The 19,701-nt window shown below is 41.4% G+C and overlaps 2 protein-coding genes across 7 annotated transcripts in view; both read left to right on the top strand.

The window, feature by feature from the left end:
• The window catches only part of plxnb2b (plexin b2b), a 116,663-nt gene extending 103,095 nt beyond the window's left edge, over nt 1–13,568 (top strand). For all 6 annotated transcript variants that reach the window (XM_079683528.1, XM_079683527.1, XM_079683525.1 and 3 more), the window contains 12 exons: nt 375–441; nt 1,027–1,173; nt 2,477–2,633; nt 3,522–3,622; nt 4,976–5,060; nt 5,457–5,608; nt 5,875–6,035; nt 8,215–8,362; nt 8,571–8,635; nt 8,771–8,846; nt 10,022–10,096; nt 10,632–13,568. In XM_079683528.1, the coding sequence (XP_079539654.1) occupies nt 375–441; nt 1,027–1,173; nt 2,477–2,633; nt 3,522–3,622; nt 4,976–5,060; nt 5,457–5,608; nt 5,875–6,035; nt 8,215–8,362; nt 8,571–8,635; nt 8,771–8,846; nt 10,022–10,096; nt 10,632–10,736 (1,339 nt within the window). In that variant the 3' untranslated portion in view covers nt 10,737–13,568. The remainder of the gene's footprint in view (nt 1–374; nt 442–1,026; nt 1,174–2,476; nt 2,634–3,521; nt 3,623–4,975; nt 5,061–5,456; nt 5,609–5,874; nt 6,036–8,214; nt 8,363–8,570; nt 8,636–8,770; nt 8,847–10,021; nt 10,097–10,631) is intronic.
• A 2,416-nt stretch (nt 13,569–15,984) lies between these two features.
• The window catches only part of tubgcp6 (tubulin gamma complex component 6), a 31,326-nt gene continuing 27,609 nt past the window's right edge, over nt 15,985–19,701 (top strand). The window contains exons 1-5 of the mRNA XM_079683535.1: nt 15,985–16,279; nt 16,929–17,740; nt 17,923–18,086; nt 18,414–18,627; nt 19,627–19,701. The exon at nt 19,627–19,701 is cut by the window's right edge and continues 1 nt beyond it. Coding sequence (XP_079539661.1) covers nt 16,949–17,740; nt 17,923–18,086; nt 18,414–18,627; nt 19,627–19,701 — 1,245 coding nt within the window. The 5' untranslated portion in view covers nt 15,985–16,279; nt 16,929–16,948. The remainder of the gene's footprint in view (nt 16,280–16,928; nt 17,741–17,922; nt 18,087–18,413; nt 18,628–19,626) is intronic.

The raw sequence follows: 19,701 nt of genomic DNA on the forward strand, positions 1-19,701 counted from the left end.
TGTACTGGCATTTCCAACGAAATACCATGGAAATAGGCTTGAATAAGTATTACCTCAACTTTCCCAGGTTCAACACAGTACAGAGACCTAAATCATGATACATATTTAAAATATATGTAAAGATAAGTGCTAAAACCCAATAACATTGGCTCACATAAAGCATGGGTGAGGATTTCTAAAAGTTTCTTAGCTTTCCATTTCTTTTTAAGTTTAAATGTCATGATATTAACAGTGCTAATGAAATATGTCACTTCTTTTCTTGAAATCGAGTGTCATGTCTGTACTACTTATTAACATGCAGCAATATAACACACCGGTTCAATTTTATTCTTATAATGGCTTTCAAAAATTGTTAATTAAATCTGTCTTTCCAGATCAGAGACAGTGGTGGAAAGGATGCTTTGCAACTGGATGTCTATCTGCCTCTACCAGTTTTTGAGGGTAACAAGAATGTATTATTACTTAAATGTATCAACTTCAATATGTAAGCTTAACTTTTTCCTTCATTCTAGTCAGAGTAAATTGGCGGATCTATTCAGTGATAATTATACATTTATGTTTGAAATACTTTATCGCTAATAGAGAGGATTGGTGTAATGACATACAGCAGAATTAAACTGGGCTCAGTTAATTGATTTCTCTATTGTTGTTATTAGTGCCGGGTATTGATAATGTGCATATATCTGTCCTTTCAATGGCTAATCAGAACAATTAGCTCCTTGACAACATCTGAGACAACTTCTGAATTGCTGTGTGTGTGTGTGTGTGTGTGTGTGTGTGTGTGTGTGTGTGTGTGTGTGTGTGTGTGTGTGTGTGTGTGTGTGTGTGTGTGTGTGTGTGTGTGTGTGTGTGTGTGTGTGTGTGTGTGTGTGTGTGTGTGTGTGTGTGTGTGTGTGTGTGTGTGTGTGTGTGTGTGTGTGTGTGTGTGTGTGTGTGTGTGTGTGTGTGTGTGTGTGTGTGTGTGTGTGTGTGTGTGTGTGTGTGTGTGTGTGTGTGTGTGTGTGTGTGTGTGTGTGTGTGTGTCAGGACTCTGCAGGCGAGCCCTTGTACAAACTGTTCCGAGCCATCAAGCACCAGATCGAGAAAGGGCCTGTGGACGCAAGAGTGAAGAAAGCCAAGTACACCCTCAACGACACGGGCCTGTTGGGCGACGATGTAGAGTACTCCGTCCTGGTGAGATGGACACACACACAAACATACAAACTTTTAAAATCAGTGTCATAAAAACTGCACACACTGCTTTGAAATTGCATAGTGTTTTGTGCCTGGTGAGCAACAAAAACATGCACACAGACACACACACAAACACGCACGCAGTCACACATACAAGGGCAGTTGCCATGGTAACCACCCAAAACCCCCAAGGCGACTGCCTGCTTTTGTGTGACATCCATTTTCAGTGTCAATGTTCTCAGCTCGAAAGCGTATCAGGCAACACATTCCCATATAGGTTGAAATGTGAGGCTTAGGTGAAAGTAGTACAAGACGTTACAAGCGCAGACTAACAGCCACCTGCTCCACCTCTCCTCGACCTTCCAACCTGCGCTCGCTCCGGATCCATTTGGGCAGTGAGGTAAAGCCTGTGTGTCTCGCTGTGGTATCGTGTTTCAATAATGGCAGCTAATGTGAACACAGCTGTTTTCTGTTAAAAGTCAGCAAAAATAAAAAGACCCATGGGTAATGGCGTTGTCGAGGACAATTACCAAATTAGCCCGAATTACACGTCTCCCGCCGTGATGGATCGCCTCCTGTGATTGAATTACAGAAGGAGTAGAAGACGCAAAGAGCTAGATTTCACAGTCAGACACAGTGTTTCCTATCGGCTTTACTTCACAGTGTGCTCTTCCCATTCAACTCAAATGCAGACAGGCTTATGAGGTTGCCATTGCAAATGGATTGCCTGCCCACTGTTTGAATCTGTCAAGGGTCAGTTAGTTATTCCTGACAGAGTGACTGAGTGTGGGAGGAGAGGTGGGTCACAGCTTGCTCCTGCTGAGCCTCGGCCATTAACTGGCCAAGGTGACAGGAGACCTCTCAGGTGTCGTGTGTGTGTGTGTGTGTGTGTGTGTGTGTGTGTGTGTGTGTGTGTGTGTGTGTGTGTGTGTGTGTGTGTGTGTGTGTGTGTGTGTGTGTGTGTGTGTGTGTGTGTGTGTGTGTGTGTGTGTGTGTGTGTGTGTGTGTGTGTGTGTGTGTGTGTGTGTGTGTGTGTGTGTGTGTGTGTGTGTGTGTGTGTGTGTGTGTGTGTGTGTGTGTGTGTGTGTGTGTGTGTGTGTGTGTGTGTGTGTGTGTGTGTGTGTGGTTGCCATGACGACAACATCCAGACAGAGGGACTTGGTGTGTGTTGATGGCTGGGTCCTCTGTCCCCGTTTTAATATTTCTGCATATTTGTCGCTTGTGTGCGTGATTGCATGTATATTTCCCATTAGCACATGGCGCTCAATGTGTGTTCTTTTTGTGTTTGTGTGTTTTTCGTCAGACCCTGCAAGTGCTGGTGCATGGCGAGGGTCCCGATGTGACGCCCGTCAAGGTGCTGACCTGTGACACCATCTCGCAGGTGAAGGACAAAATCATAGAGCAGGTGTACAAGAACCTGCCGTACACCCTGCGGCCCAAGGTCGACAGTGTCAAACTGGGTGAGTAAATGAGGGCACATAGGAGGAGGGTGAGCCCAAGCAGAAAACGTAGAACAATGATAGATAATGTAAGGCTTACAGGGAGTGGTGAGGTTGTCAAAACGCAGTAGCTATTTCAGTCCTGACAGAAATGCCTTTTAAATTAAACAAGAATGCGTTCGTCTAAATAGATAATTGATTATTTATTTAACTCCAACTTTATTTAATTGATTAGTTTGATGTTTTCTCTCCGTTTGTGCAATAAAAAGCTTAACCAAGGATTTGAAGTTGTTAAGTGTCAGCAACATGAAGAAAGTCTTCATCCCTAAACAAAGTTTTGCTCGCTACTGTAGTTAGAAACCTTGGGGACTGACTTGAAAGGCAAAAGCTCTATAGACATTTTCTAACATCAAAGCCATGTTGTATTCCCAAGCAGGCTGTAGATCAGAGATCCGTCTTCTTCCATGGTGAATCAGAAAGATAACCCCCTTATATTTGGTGGTACTCGTAAATGAATCAAATGTCACGGAGGGAGTTAAGCTCAGGTTTGCAATGGTGTTGGAAATTCTTTCTAAATTGAAAATGTTGCGGTGCAAATCACAGTTAAGAAAAGATTGAAATTATTCAGAAAATACTTATCTGTCACTTTCCCAGCCAAAATGAACTCGAGTGTGTCTGTAAATCTCAGGAGAGAGAGCGAGCCAGCAGACAGTGGGATGGGTAGCGGGATTTATTTCAGACCACATTATTACAGAATAACCTCAGGGAAGCAGTGACCAATGATGAAATAAATGCAATACGTGTTGAAAGAAAGAACAAAAAAAGTGACAATTATTATTGGAAGACATTGCTGTTCACCTCCACCTAGCTGGGGTATTTGTGTGACTTCTCTTCCTGCCTTCCCCACAGAGTGGCGTCCGGGTTCAACAGGGCAGATTTTGTCAGATCTGGACTTGACTTCCCAGAAGGAGGGCAGGTGGAAACGCATCAACACTCTGGCCCACTACAACGTGAGTACTGATGAAATTTCAGCGTCTTGATGAAACATTTAAAAAAAAAAAAAGGCAAGACTATATATAGTGGGGGTGTGAGGAGGCAGAGAGGAAGGAAATAGCTGAACGTGGGCGTGTGGATGGGAATGGGGTTGCCTATTTTCATGCCAGAGGCTGAGCTTTACATCCTGTGTCACAGTGCTATGTATGAAATCTAAATCTCCTAAATGTTTAATGTCTATACTATTAAATAAAAAATCAATCTGTGAATGTGTAAAAATATGTTTTTTTCCGACTCGCATGGTGATAACATGACAGCGGCATTCAAAAAACAAACTGGCGATACTGTGCACTTGCTTTTTGGGGGGGAATAAAATCCCAACATGCCCTAGTGACAAAGGGGTTTAAGCTGCTGACTACATAATCCTAATGTCTTGGTTCAAGTCCAGCTGGGGATTTTTATTGCATATCATCCTCCTATCTCTCTTTATGACTTCCTCTTAAAAGAACATTTTAACATATTGGTACTTCGCTTATTCGATTTTTTGCAGAGAGTTAAATGGAGCCCACTCTCACATGTGTTTGTTAAATATGAAGCTGCATCACAAATAATGGAAACAGAAGGAACCAGCTGCTCTGACTCTTATTTAATGAACTTCACAGTAGCTGGAAGGCATTTTACGCTACTGTTAAAGAATTGCTCTTGCTGTTTTCCTGTTCTTTTGCCTTTTTTTTGTCAAGCAAAACTGTAAACATGTTTGTGTCCATAATTCAAACATGCAAAACAACATTTATAGCCATTTCCCTTCACTGGTTGCATTACTCAGTTTAGAAACATGCCTACAATTTAACATTTCTCAGCCCCAGCCCGTTGAATTTGCCTGGACTTAGTTTGCTCTTGTCAGCTCTCAATGTCGACAGAAGGCCACTAAATCTTCTTGGCACTGTATCGATCCTCGGAAAATAAAGGTCACTTGCAAATATCCCCTTCTTGTCCTTCTTTTCGGTCACTTAAATCCCCCTCTTTCAAAGGTACTTCTCTTCCTTTGTTCATGCTACACGCTGATGACCTCGTGGTTGTTGTTAGAGGACAGCTTTGCTGCTATAGATTCATTGGTTGTGTCAGAGAAGTGCTAATCACAGTATTTGTGGCTTCAATAATGGGTTGACACCAGAGAAAAGGCCTCCAATAAAGGCCCACTGTTGCTGTCCACTCAATCGCATTGATGATGAATTAGTTCTGGGGCGCTAAAAGAGACTGCTGACCTCAGTATAGCAGTACCTATTCAATTCAACTTGTGTGAAGTAATTGTATATTGTTGTGTTTGATGTGTTTTTCTGTCTAACAAAAGACTCTTATGTGCATTTCAGGTGCGGGATAACGCCACATTAGTGTTGTCCAAAGTGATTTCCATTCAGCAGAACTATGACCAGAACCAGGAAAACCATGAAGAGCGTATGTTTCTCTAAATACACTTATACTGTACACACAAATACACACTTGTAGATTCAAGCATAGATCAGGTGTGTGAACTTGAGTACAATGCTTGCCTTTGTTTTTTTCCCCGGGGCTTATGTCAACATCCCCGCTCTCATTAGACATGCTAATACATGTTGTTTTATGTATAGCACACTTTCAGATTATGCTCCAATAATACGCACTTTTATCCTCTGCCTTTCAAAATGTGCATTTCAGAGTGGTTTATTGTTTAGCATTTCCACTGCATGCACATTCAAACACCCACCCCCCTTTTATCATCTGAATATGTTCTGTGAGAGTGTGCATGAATAAATAACAAGCTGGATTATTAGAAGAAAGTTTTTTTGAAAGTGTTGTTTTTCCCTCTGATAGGAAATGCTCTGTTGGAAGATGACAAGGTGTTCCACTTGGTGAGGCCGCAGGACGAAATGGATGAGATCAAATCTAAACGAGGAAGCATAAAGGACAAGTCGATGACCAAAGCCATTACAGAGATCTATTTAACACGACTCCTTTCCGTCAAGGTACAAAGACATTTACTAAATCGGATATTTTTTAAGTAGTTATCTAATGCTCTGACCATGGCAAAAAGCAAATATGCTTTTCCAGGAATGTTAAAAAGCCAACTTAAATTGATGGCTTCTAGGTTTCGGATAGGGCAGAGAATGAAAATATACTCTCAGAAGAAACCTAAATAACTCCACTCACATTGCGTGCACGTAGTTATGTCTCGAGGCTATGATGTTTCTGTCTCTGCTCTCTGTCTCACACTATTTGTGGACTCTTTCAGGGAACACTGCAGCAGTTTGTGGATGACTTCTTCCGCAGCGTGCTGTGCTCTGGGACAGTGGTGCCCCCGGCGGTCAAATATTTCTTTGACTTCCTGGATGAGCAGGCGCTGAAACACAACAACGTGGATGAGGAGACCATCCATATCTGGAAGACTAATAGGTACTGAGCGCCTGCATGCACTGGTGGTCACTCACATTTGTATTTGTATATACGAAGTGGTGGAGGAAGTACTCAGACCCCTACTTAAGTTTAAATTACAAGGCAAAGAGAAGATGTTCGAGGATATTTTTTAATTGGTGGAACTGCTAAAAAGTCCTAAACATCTGAGTTCTGTGAAGGTTGGAAAACGCTTTAATAGTGTTGTTATAATAAGAAATATAACGTTTCATGTTAAATCTTCTGGATTATCTTTTTAACTAGAAACTATCTATGAATGGTATCAAGTGAAGTACATTGTACAATATTTCCCTCTGAAATGTGGTGGAGTATAAGTAAAAAGTACAATAAAATGGAAATACTTACTGAAGGAAAGTACAAGTACCTTAAATGTACTAAGCTAAAATCTCCACTTGCACAAACGCTGTCTAAGTCTGAGCAATATCACGCATCGCGCTGCCTAAGATACAGTATCTCTCCAAGAAATAAAACGTACTTATCCAAGAAAGAGCTGAATACAAATGCCGAATTCCTGCTCACTTAGTTTGCATTTGCAATCCCCCTGCTCCCATGTGACATTTAAGTGCATAAATTAGTGTCACGTTGGCTCAAGGATAGAAGACGACGTGTTGCATGTAGATGCCAGTGATTGACATAAGACTGGAAAGAGAGCATCCACACAAGGACAGGAGATGAGCGATGTAATTACTTACTACACTCCACACCACATTCGGCATCCACCCGTTCTGTTTATCAAATCAACTGAGGGCAATGTATTAAATATGAATGTGTGTATGAGGCACAACAACAAACAAACATGGTAATTATGTCCCAAGCTAATTTAATTCTGTGATTATAGCAACATTGCTATTTTTATGCTTCTATTGTATTCTCACTGCAGCCTTCCCCGGAGATATAACCAAACCACTGTGAATTTTACACGGTGTGCGCTTCGTGTCTCAGAAGACGCCGTGTTTGCACCGATCAGGGAAGAAGGTTTTCGGGGAGCTACTGTATTTTTGGCGCTCTTTTGAATTCACAAGTTAACATGAGGTTGAAAAGAAACAGATGGACTGTGCGTTTTACTGTTCAGAAGGGAAATTGGCAAGCGTGCTCCACAGCACTACATTATGTAGGCGGTGCTTGAGGTTGTTTCACACAGATCAGGTCAAAGAGTTGGTGTAACATAAGCATTTCTAGTGGCTTACAGAAGGCAAGCATCATTGACCTGCTCAGATCCCTTTTGCTATTAAGAAAAAAGAGTCTTCTTGTCTGAGGTTATTCTCTTTCTTTTTCACTTAACAGCAACGATTCCCAGAGAGGTCAGCATCATATGAAGTAGTAATATAAACTGACAATCTAGGGCAGGGGTTTCAAACTCAAATATACAGTGGGCCAACATTTTAAATCGGTACTTGTCGAGGGCCAGACTGGTTCAATGTTTATTGCAAAACGTATTGAAATGAACTTATTGCACATATTAAACCTGGAACTAACAAAGCTTAAATGATTGCCTATAAAAACAACATTAAACAATCAGTTGCATTCATGTCTTATGGCTCTATCTGCAGCTTCATTTCTTATGATTACATTAGCACATTTTTCCACAGGCCAACAGCAGCTTCAAAATAACTATTTCCCTCAAAGAAAAAGAAAAAACATGCCCTGTTGTCACAAGAGAAAGTGCAGAAGGAAACATCCATGTAAACTCAGTGTGCTGCTGTGATGCTAGTTCAAGCAGATACTTGGCATCTCATCTTGGGTGCAAGTTAATCAATGTTTGGGGTCAGGCTCTGAGCTGAGGAGACCCTCAGGATGGAGTGAAGGTGTACGTGCAATATACCGGCGGGCCAGATCTAATAGTAATTAAAAATTATCCTGCGGGCCGAAATTAAATCCACTACGGGCCGGATTTGGCCCCCGGGCCTTGAGTTTGACACATGTGATCTAGGGTATTGTACTGATAAACTGATAACCAACCAAAAAAGGCTTTTCTCTATCGCTGTTATTATCTTGTACTGCACTCAATTGCATCTCAGGCAAGTGCTCTCTCAAATAAAATGCCTCTCTGACTCAAATGAATTCATAGATGTAATGTGGTTGATGATATTTCCCCCCTTCAGAAGCAGTAACAGCCACAGTGATGAACCGCTTTCATGGTCTTTCCCCCCCCCCCATGCAGCCTTCCTCTGCGGTTCTGGGTGAACATCCTCAAGAATCCACACTTCACCTTCGACGTGCACGTTTCTGAAGTGGTGGACGCCTCGCTCTCCGTCATCGCACAGACCTTCATGGATGCCTGCACCAAGAGCGAGCACAAACTCAGCCGGGTGAGTGAAAACAGGAAGGAGGGAGAAGGAGAAAAGGGGGGAGGGTGTGGAGGTGAAAGATCAAGAGGGAAGATGGGAACACAGACAGAGATGATGAGAACAAAGAGGATTACACGAGGAATAAAAAGGATTGAGAAGATGGGATGCCAAAGGTCAATCAATCTTGAGTGCCATTGTTTTTTTACCATCCACTTTTCCTTCTCTCTAGGACTCTCCAAGTAACAAACTACTCTATGCAAAGGAGATCTCTTCATATAAGAAGATGGTGGATGAGTAAGTCCTTTAAGCAATAGTCTTTCGATCTTGTTGTTTTCATTTCAGTTTTAAAAGATGTATCAATAACACGTAATGTGATTATTAACACCTCTTGTCTCCTCTTTGTGTGTCTGTGTTGTGTGTTTTGTGTAGTTACTACGGGGGCATCAGGCAGATGGTTCCCGTCAGTGATCAGGACATGAACACTCATCTGGCAGAGGTGTCACGGGTGAGCAACACTGCTGTCATTTGCTCTGCCACTTAGATTGTTCCGCTATTAAACTTATAATCCTTAAGATTTCTGCCGTGTTGATTAAGTGACAGCCGTGGTTACTGGGGTAACAGCAAGCAATAGAGGTTTAAAACTACAGCATTCTTCCTTCAGCAGCTACTTGATGAGAAAGACAATGGAAAAGCAGATGGTGTATGTATTTGCAGTGCGACCATACAAAGTCATGTTGTTTTTATAGAGAAGTCTGTCAATATTTTCCCATCATGCCACGAGCAACTGTGATCTGTTTCATGTTTCGTGAATAGTAGGGTGTGCAGCTTGGGGACTGCAACACTTCATTTAACAGCTAACTGAGTGCGTCTGCATCCACCTGTTATTATGCACATTATTATTTGCGTGTAAAGACACTTAGTGGAAATGCAGAAATATTGAAAATATGTTTGGCATCATGTTGCACACTTTTCATAAATGATGAAGTGGTTTTAATGGGCACCCAACTGGAGAATTAGCTGCATGTACTGTTTGAACCAACCCACCGTAAAGCTTACTCAATGAAACAAACCCTAATACATGATCGTATTAGTACTTGTTGTAACATTAGTACATTAAAATGCAGACTATTTTGCATTTCCTTTCGCCGATTTTTCTTAAAGTTTAAATGTGTGCCCAACATATATGGAAATTCCTGTTGAATGCTTTGAACACTAGCTGGAATTGGATAGCCAGAGCCTTCAGATTTTACGAGCTGAAATGTAATACAGTTCCTATTCAGAAGTAGAAGAGTGAACACTTAGGCTGATATCAATGAGATTAAATGGGATAGTTTCCTGTCAATCTCTTGTGGATAGATAGTCAATTTACATACAGTGTGGAAGCGCTCCAACACTATCAATAAATGCTTTATAGAGAGGTGAATTCAGAACGTGAACACATTGAGTGGCTCTTGCTGAACAAATGCATCAATGGTATCAAAAACCCAGGCTTTCTATTTCATGAAATGTTATCAATTATCATTTAAATGTATGTGTGATCTATCAGAGGTTGGATTTTTTTTCCCTTTAGTTTCTTTAAAACCTGAAAGCAAGTGTTTACATAGCCCATTTAACTATATGTAGTTTATGAGTTCCTTGCATTTTCCTCTTAACCTTTAAATTGTGATTCATGTTCTCCAGGCTCACACAGACACACTGAACACCCAAGTGGCTCTCCATCAGCTTTACCAGTATGCCAGCAAATACTATGATGGGGTAAGAGGCACTTCTTTTTCCTATCGCACCCAAAGGAGGCTATTCCACTGAATGCACTACTGGCCACTATATTATTGCTTTTTTTTTTTTTTTTTCACTCTTGATATGCCAGAAGAGTGATTGTATGAAATTTTAATTGAAAGCATTTCTGTGGGATGTGAATTGGAAAATTGCTCTGGGAATAGATTTTTAAGCGTCCATTGTGTATTGCCCCTTGAGGTCACGAAAAGGGGATAAACAAAACCTAATGAACAAGTTGGATAAACAAATGGGGCTGTCAGTCTCCCCTAAGTGTGGCTCGCAAACAATAACAGCTCATATGACGTGACTGTTAATGTCAAATAACACTATCCTCTCCTCCCACTCTCCGCCCTTCTTTCTTCCTCTGTGTCCTGTGCTCATTCTCTCTCCGTCTCCCCCATCCTTGTTTTTTCACATTCCCGACCATCCTTTTGTGTCCTCCTCTGCCCAATTATTCCTCCTTCTTCTCTTCGCTTATCATTTCTGTCCTTCTCACCTTCCCTCCCTCTTTCAGATCATCGCATCCCTAGAAGAGGATCCAGCTGCCCAGAGTAAACAGCTGACCCTGCGGTTCCAGCAGATAGCAGCTGACCTGGAAAACAAAGTGACTGATTTCTAACCCACCCATGGATGGAGGGAGGGATGGGAAGGATAGCATAACTCCAGTGACTCCTTCAGATTATATAACATTGAAATAAGGAAAGGTGGGAAGGGACCCATGTAGTCGTGTATATTGTACAACTTGGCCCTGGGACAATTTTCCGTGATGTGGAGTAACAGGGACTAATGAAATGCAGATTGAGAGCAAAAAAAGGGGAAGAAAATGATGGGTTACACTGTCATAGGTACGCCTTAAAGCTCACTTGCCAAACCTTAAAGGTCTGCGCGCTCACTCATGCTTCACTGAATATTGCTCCCACAATGCAGTGCGGTAGACCTCTCTCTGATAATTAAGCCCCTACGTGGAGCACTGGCACAGGCGATAATCAGATGTTCAATTTCTTTCTGTGTAGAAAAAGGTTTTAAGAATTGTATTATATATTTTTTTTATTGTGCAGTCTTTATGCGGAAAGCTTTATAAGGAAAAAACATTATCTTTTTAAATGGATCACCTTGTGGTGCGGATAGTGTTTTTATTAGCCTGTGTGTGCTTAGATGTCTGTGTGAAGTACAAATTTGAGTGTGTGTGAATGTGTGGGAATGTGTGTGCACATACAGGATGCCTACTGTCAGGCGTGAGGGCGAAGAGACGCCTGCTTTCTGTCATTTTAATCCCCCGTACCCAGTGACACACTGGAGCCTACGCTCTCTCTGAGCTTTTTGACAGAGACCAAAGGGTCCTAACAAGGGCACTGGTTTATCTAACAATGCACAGGCTCATATGATTGATAGGCCTCCAGTAGTTTCAGAAATATTGAGTTAAATCATTTTGCTTTTGACTCAGATCTGTTTCAAGCTGGATCGCCAATTGTGCTTGTGGAAATCGATTAAAGCACAGTCTGTCTCCCTTTATTGTACAGTGCCATGAAACATTCCACTTCAACTTAAGCACAGAAGGACATTTCAGAAGGGTTTTTAAAGCATTTCAGTTAATTACCCTTTACAGATATCATTAATTTTCTTTTTTTAAGTGTCATCAAAAAGCTATTTCTTTCAGCCATTTCACTCATATTAGCAATGCAATAATGTCAGAATAACATGAGCCACAATCAACAGTCGCATTAACTAATTTCATATATTCACACAGTAGCAATTCAGCAATATTTTAGAGAGATTTCCAAATTGATTCATGCATTTTTTAGTGCTCATGATTTTTAGTGCCATTCTTTTAAAGTATTACTCTTGTTATCTTCCAAATAGTCATCAAGCATTCTGCCTCTAAAGCTATGAAATCGCCTGTTGCTGATGTTAATTACCTGCTAGAGAAGCAGTTGGTACTTAAATGGTATGTTTTGAACAAATTACAGTTATTTTAGCCTTTGTGTGATGATCGGGAGGTCAGATTCAATCATGTACATAATTGTTTTAGTAATTGAGATGTTGATATGTCAGTGTCAGAGCCGAGGTGTGGACAGGGTAGGAATGAGGGTTTGGGATTTCTTGGGCCATTAAACGCTTCCACGCGTCATCCCTAAACTGTAGGTTTTGTTGTTGACAGATGATTTAATTGTCCTCCCGTATCTGATGGTGGATGCGTGCAGTTGACAGAGCATAACGAGCTCCAGAGACCCCAGAATGTTAACGATTCCTGCCTTGGCTAGAGAGAGGTTTGCACAGACCTCGAGCCTGCCGCCTGCCTGCTGTCTCAGCGTGGCGTCCCGGCATCCCGACCAACAGCACTTGGCACTGCCCACTCAGCGCAGTGCAGAGTGGCTCTCACTATAATGGAATCAGCAGGGTAGGCTTTTGATCTTAATTGCGTGCCGACTGCAGACTCCATCCTCCTCGCTGTTGTTTACTGCGGACTCCTCCCTCACTGACAGAGTTGATGCAAGACGCTTCTTTCAGAGCCTTTCTTTAACCAAAAATGTGCCTTATTGAATAGGATAATACATATATATTGTTTCTAAATTATTCTATCGGTAACCTAGGTGATTATGATGACGATAGTGCTATAGACACAGCAATGTATTTGGACTTGTGATATTATGTGTGCTGTCTCAAATGCTAGATGCCCTGCTGCAGCCATGTGTGTGCCAATAGGCTGAAGACATTTCAGTATGATTTATTTTATGGTTGCAGTTTCAATGTGTGCATTTCCTTTGGGTGTCTGTGGCGTGTGCTTAGTAGGATTTTGGTGGCTAAAGCAAATCTCCAAAATGAATAAAATAATGTGGCTGATGTGATTTGGGTTTCCCTTGAAAATGTCTGGCATTTCTAAATTAATCTGAAATCAAAAGGGTGTCCTTATGTAGATCGAATATAGCGCAAAATTGTTCCAACGGTGTACATTTTTTTTGCCCTGTGTTTCTAAGCTGTTCCACAGTGTGTACGATAAATGACTATCTATACTCGACAAATGACTTTTCTTACTGCTGTGCAGTTATTTTTTTTTTATTTCTTGTTTCCTATACCATATAAATCTTTGTAAAACATGTTGAAATACTGTATTCTAACTGTATAATCCTATGCATTGAGTCCTGGGACAAAAAAAACAAAAGAGAAAAAAAGTTGTTCGTGCAGTTGTCGAGACTTTTTTCCATTTTGAATCTTGTGAATGTGCTGTAATGATTAAAGAAACTGGGACACTCCATTTTCAGTGCAGGACCATTAATGGAAGCCACAATTTCCTTTCCATCCACGGCAGCTCAGAAGATTCTCGAACTTGTACCTGATCTTGTTGTACTGGATGATCTTAATTTTACAAAGGTTGTGTGTGGACGGAGCAGTTACCCACAGATTTCATCATACACTCCTCCGTGAATAAACTCAGAGACATATACGCCCTTCATATCTGCTGTGTTTCTTTCTCTTTTACAATATTGATTTGCTTCAATTGAACACTCACCTCTCATGCATATTGCATGAGTTACTATCACCTTGGGTGATGGAATAACACTTGCCACTGGTAGCCAGTTTCTTGTTAAAAGTCAAATAAATCCTTGCTGTAAGTCTTTGGTGTTCAAGCAGCTCTTTACATGTCCCCAAGTTTTACAGAGGAGCTATAGCAGTAATCGGTGGGTTCATGAAAATGATCTCTGATCAAACCAACCAATCACTTTACAAAATAGAGGGCCCAGTGCTTGAACATGGCAGTATTTCTGAGGTTTTTCGTGCATATTATGACCCTAAACTACTGTTTTGGTAGCATCAGTGCTCATATGCAGCACACCATATGACAATGATGGCTGTCGCCTTTTTCCCCAAATGCCACATCAGGTTCCTGTCAATCTGCTCAGAATACAGACTAGAAGCAAAGGTCTGGCTTCATGAAACGAGTTGATATTGTAAATAGCCGCACGGCATCTCTGTCATCGGCAGTGAAGGTTGAAAAATTGCTGCGAAAACATTAATTAAGTACTGACAGCTGGAAATGAAATTGGAGAAAAGAAAGATGAAAGGCAAAATTGCCTCATCTTACTGCTTAACAAACCCTGACGCAGGGGTGGGGGTTTTCAAAGACCGACCAGAGGCCTGCGCAGGGCATCCTCTTAACTGAGCAGATCATTGATGCAGCAATTGATAGAAAAACTTCAAGGGCCGCTGCCAAGGCAAGAGTGATTACTTATCGCAAGCATGCATCTTATACACTATCCTTGATCACTGCTTGAAAATCAAAGGCAATACTGTACTTATTTCTATCAAGACATGCAGCTTACATCATTTTTGGAGTCAACATTTACAGTAGCATACAGTGCACTAGTGATAAGATTTATAAACAACCGTGCCCTTGAATGTCTAGCAATCAATGATACGGCACACTGACAAATAAAAATGTTACGTCAATGCAGAGTTTCTGACAAGAAACTGGGTTAAAATCTGCATGCTGCTGGCTTCTGTTCTCCTGCCCAATATGCTATACACACAGCAGCCAGGCTCTCCTTCAGCAGGAGATGGTTGTGTTCAACAGCAGGATGCATTTCTCTTCCACGTTTCAAACCTTCTAATGAGATTTGGCTTTGATTTCCACCGCCCTTAGGGGAAGAGGAGGAGGATGAAGAACAGTTGGTGAAAATAAAAACAATGATGCTGTGGTGTCATTTTAAACTGTTGTTCTGATGAATAATTTAAAACCTCAACTGATTATAGGGCTTGCTACGCTCTGTAATAACCCTCAAGCAAATCAGAATAACTTACAAGGTTAGCTTGCATTTTTAACAGACCTTGAACTACATGATTTGAGAGTGTTTAGAATTGTAAGTAATTTAAACCAAAGCAGCCAACGCTATTTCAGCAGACATTAAATCAGCTAAAGCATCTCTATTAACAGCTGAGTTTAATGGGCCGAGAAAAAAGAGAGTAGGAAGACCTGTCAACCTGAAACGATTCTCTGGGAGGTGTAGAGTTAAAAGCCACAGAACAGAAGCCTAACTGTTTAGATGATAAAATATCCTGTCAATATTGTTTTAAAAGTTGTGCTTTGGGAGACAACATACTTAGTAACTACAGTTAGTAAGTAACTTGAAGTACAATTCATATAAAATGTTTTCCAATACTTACATTCTTAAGTTTCCAGCTCTCTTTTCCCTAGACCTGTGCAGATCAGTAAGCACAGTAAGACTCGTAAATGTAACACATTTCTAGCACGTGTATACTATACACATAATATATTGGTTCCACAATAAAAACTCAAATACAGGTGGCATAAAGCTTGAGTGTACGTAAAAATAAATATATTTATTAGATTAGATTCAACTTTGTCATTGTGCAAAGTGCTGGTACAAGCCAATGAAATGCAGTTAGTATCCAACCAGAAATGCAAGATGTGCTAAATATAAATAAATGCAAGGTGCATATTGTAAAAACGGACAATACAGGGAGCATTGAATGAGCAAAAATATCTACAATACAGTCAGATGTAAGTATTGACATTGTCAATAGATAGACTAGATGTGAACCGAGTGAATGAGTTCCATGCATGTTGGTTGTTTTTCTTAATGTTTTATGAATTACAGTTTATACTCACATAATAATTAATAGAGGGATAGATGTAATAATTTTCCCTCCAAAACAAGCTAAACTTCGCAGATCATGTTTATGGTTCTGTGGATATCAAACCGAAGGCTGTTTTTTCGGGATCCCCTGAATGCAGCAAAGCACGTCCTATGATTGACAAACAACACTGACCAATGAGCGCAGGTTCTTCAACATCCTTACCCAATCACCGAAGTCTAAAAAATATACTTTCCAATCACGTTTGAAGGGGCAGATTCTAATTTGGCACCGCGGTAGGGAGTTGATGCTGGAAGATGAGTGAAGCAACTAGCTAGTGACTGACAACAACATTACAGCATATTTAGTGGCGCTAATATGCTGTAAAAAGAAACCCCAGACAAATAAAGACGTTCCGGGGCACCTTCTTGGTTCCGCATGCTTGGCATACAAGCTAAGAAGAGAATACAGTTCATCCGTGGGGTTTTGCTAATAACAAACGCTAGCATGTGCTGGAAGGATATGTGATTGAAACTGTCAAAAATCAACTAAAAACATCATCTCAATAGGGTAAATAATCACGATTAGCATTGTTTTAACTCTGAATTGAAAAGGTCTGGCTATTTCAATATGCAGTTTGATATACAGAGGTTACTGATAGCTAACTTAGCTATCTTGTTACCGTTAGCTAGTGCAATTCATCTAACTTATATCTAACGTTACTGTGTATTTAAGTTTATTTAGATTTTCCGATGAGATATTACAGCAGCAGTAGTCAGACTATACTGTTACACTGTGTATACTGTTGACATCTTGTGTAATAAACCTATAATGTGCAATATATACACTTTGTTTTGGTAATTCTACTGTGCAATAATTATCATATTTTTGATGTGCAAAACATAATTGGTTATATCTCCTTAATATGTTCACTTAGCTATTTAATGCTGCTAGTCATTTGTAGCCATGGATGTGTACTAATTTGTCTTTATTTAATGGGACACTTATGTGTGCTTTTCCTCTATATTTAACAAGTTAGCTCACTCTTTATTATTGCTTGCCTGTTTTACCTGCTATGTCTCTATTCCCGTAACACTGTCAATGTCCCCGCTTTTGGACTAATAAAGGCATTCTGATTCTATTACTCTGATTATTGTGCTCTGTGAATTCCAGTTCTTAAAACTATACCAAATAACCAGATTTCGTTCCACTCACACAGGCTGAGGTAGCGCTGCCACCATGTACTCCAGCCCCAACAACCTCATGAAGTCCAGCAGCAGCAGCTGCAGCAGCATCACTGATCTGCTGGGGGCCCTGTGTGACAGCAGCCTGTCTGGGGTGTCATGGAAACGCCGGGCCCTCGGTGGAGTCTCACGGGACGGTTTCCACCGAGCTCTGAAGAAGTGTGCCTACGGTGCCCTGCTGTCCAAGCTATTTCAGGATGACACCAAAGGGTCTGCCTCAGGAGCCCCGAGCGCCACAGCCAATACACCGGCCAAAAACAAAATCCTCATGATAAGTTTTGACTTGCGGGTAGCAGGGTGCCGAGAGGAAGCGGAAAGGTTGGAAGAGAAACTGGGGATGCTGATGGAGGGAGAATCCTCTGGACTGAAGGAAGTAGATGCAGTCCTTGAGCTCTTGGTACATCTAGCTGGGTCTGCACCTCCACCTCCTACCTCTTTCAGTAGAGACTACATGAGACGGGAGAGGCCCGTGTTGCGGAGGCCCCCCCCCTGGAGCTACCAGAGCGAGGAGCTGCAGAGGCTCGAGGCCCAGGCGTGGGGTCTAGTGTGTGGAGAGGAATGGAGGAATTTGGAGAGTTTGTGTGGAAATCAGAGGTTGATGGATGCTCCTCCAAGCACAGGACTGCTGGCTCTGAGAACTAAATTAGAAGTGGAAGAAAGATTTGAGAGGGAGACCAGGAAGACACTGTTTGGAGCGCTGCAGCACACTCGCACGTCAGACATTGACATAAGACTAGACCTCCCTCCTGTTCCCAGTAATATTGATGTTACTGGACTGGCTTTAAAGGTACAACACTATTTCTTATTTAAGCTAATGCATGCTGTTTCATTTGAGTTTTAAAATAGGTGCGGGTCACTTCAGGTTCACTTAACATTCCAGTGACCTTATGTTTACACTGGGGTTTGATTTAGGATCAAACCCCAGTGTAATGTTATCGTGTCGTTGGGATTTATTGTTCTCTGTTGCAGATCCCCACATGTTTAGATCAGTCTGAGGATGAGGGCTTCCAGTCAGCTTCCAACATGACCCCAGACTCTCAGTCAGAGACCAGCCCCGTTCCAGATGTTGATATATGGGAGGCTCTCCGCACATTCGAGCCTGGGAGACGCCGCTGCTGGGAGTCTGTTGGCTGGTATGTGTGACATAAAGTGCAGTGTTTCCAGTTTGATTTAAAGCATACAAACTTTCCAATATTATCTAGATTTGAAACAGTTAAAGAACACATGTTTTCAATGAAGTAGGGACTAAAACTTAGAATTATTGCTATTTGTATTCATTCATAGTTCATAATTTTTTTTATTAAATGATCTATCATCTACTCAAAAAATATATATATTAGAAATGGTTAATACCCTTTACATGATCTGGAGGGATGTAATGTATGTGCTTGTATGTCAGACCTTCGAAAGATATGTCATTTTAGAGTTTCACATATTGTTCCTTGTGTTTTTTCGACTAGCCCACCAGGGACAAGAGAGTCCCTTTATCTGACAGAGGGAGGCAGGGAGTCCTTTGACCAGCTCTATCGTCTGTGGGAGGGGGAGATGAGGGTGGTCAGCACGGCGACCCCCTCTCCTCTCCTCCCTCTGCCCCTGGACACTCAGGCCCAGCTGGTGTTCGACCTCCTCAACGTTTTGATCGGAGTGGCCTCCATTACCTTCCCTCTCAACCAGGTGCATTTCATCACCCTTATTTATCAGTCCCTTAAACGCAGTAAAATGCAGTTGTTTTGTTGTTTTAGGGGTCTGTCAGACTGAGGTGATAAAAGTAAATATAGTGATAAAAGCATCGTGACAGCATGCAATTACCCAAAAACTCACAGAGAAGAGAAACTGGGAGTCGAATCAATGGACCATCTGTGCATGTGTGACATAAACAAACCCAATTGACTGCCTAAAAGCTAGCATACAAAACAACTACAAAAAGAAATAACGTGACAGTTTCAAGCACAGTTAGTCGCCTGAATACATTAAATGATGAGGAAATAAAATGAAAATACTCCTAATTCCAAAAAAACAAAACCACAGGAGTGCTCTTTTGTTGCTTTATTGTTTCACATTCACTTTTTTATACCTCCAGAAGATTATAGTTATTTACTACATAAATTGAATCCTTCTTCTTTTCTTAACTCCCTTAGCCCCTTGTGTACTCGCTGCCTAGCAGACTTCCTCATTAACACGCAGGCTGCTAGAAGAGGTGCACACTAACAGGAACACCTCGACAATTTAATACAATAGTCTTTCATCAGATGTGCTACTCCAGCAAGGTTTTATAACCATATCATGTCGAGACTCTCAGAGAGGTGTTTATTAAACTCGAAGGTAATCTTTGAGGCTGTGGTGTGTGGTAGTGTTTTTGCTAGATTGGAAAATATTGTCTGGTATTTCTGTCCCTCCCTGAAGGGTCCTGTCTGTATCCAGTTCTCATAAAAAAAAACACGGGAAGGACAACATAACAAACACCTGATTATGTATTGCGGTCTAATATAATAGCACAGCAAACCATGCCTTCCGCAATCATCACAGAGGTGTCTCCCTGACAGCCTCAAAAACAATTCAATATTATAAGCTGCACAAAGGCGGTCTTTGCTGCAGGGCGATGTTGTTAGATCTTATTAGATGGTTATTCATTGTACTTTTCTGCCATCTTTAAAACTGCAATGTCCTCCACAGAGCGTTCAGTTTGACGTCAGACCGGGTGTGTGTGTGTCCGGAGCGTCTCCAGAGAGTGTGTCTCGTCTCTTGGGG

Source organism: Notothenia rossii (assembly GCF_949606895.1).
Source record: "Notothenia rossii genome assembly, chromosome: 5".
NCBI classification, from domain to species: Eukaryota; Metazoa; Chordata; class Actinopteri; order Perciformes; family Nototheniidae; genus Notothenia; species Notothenia rossii.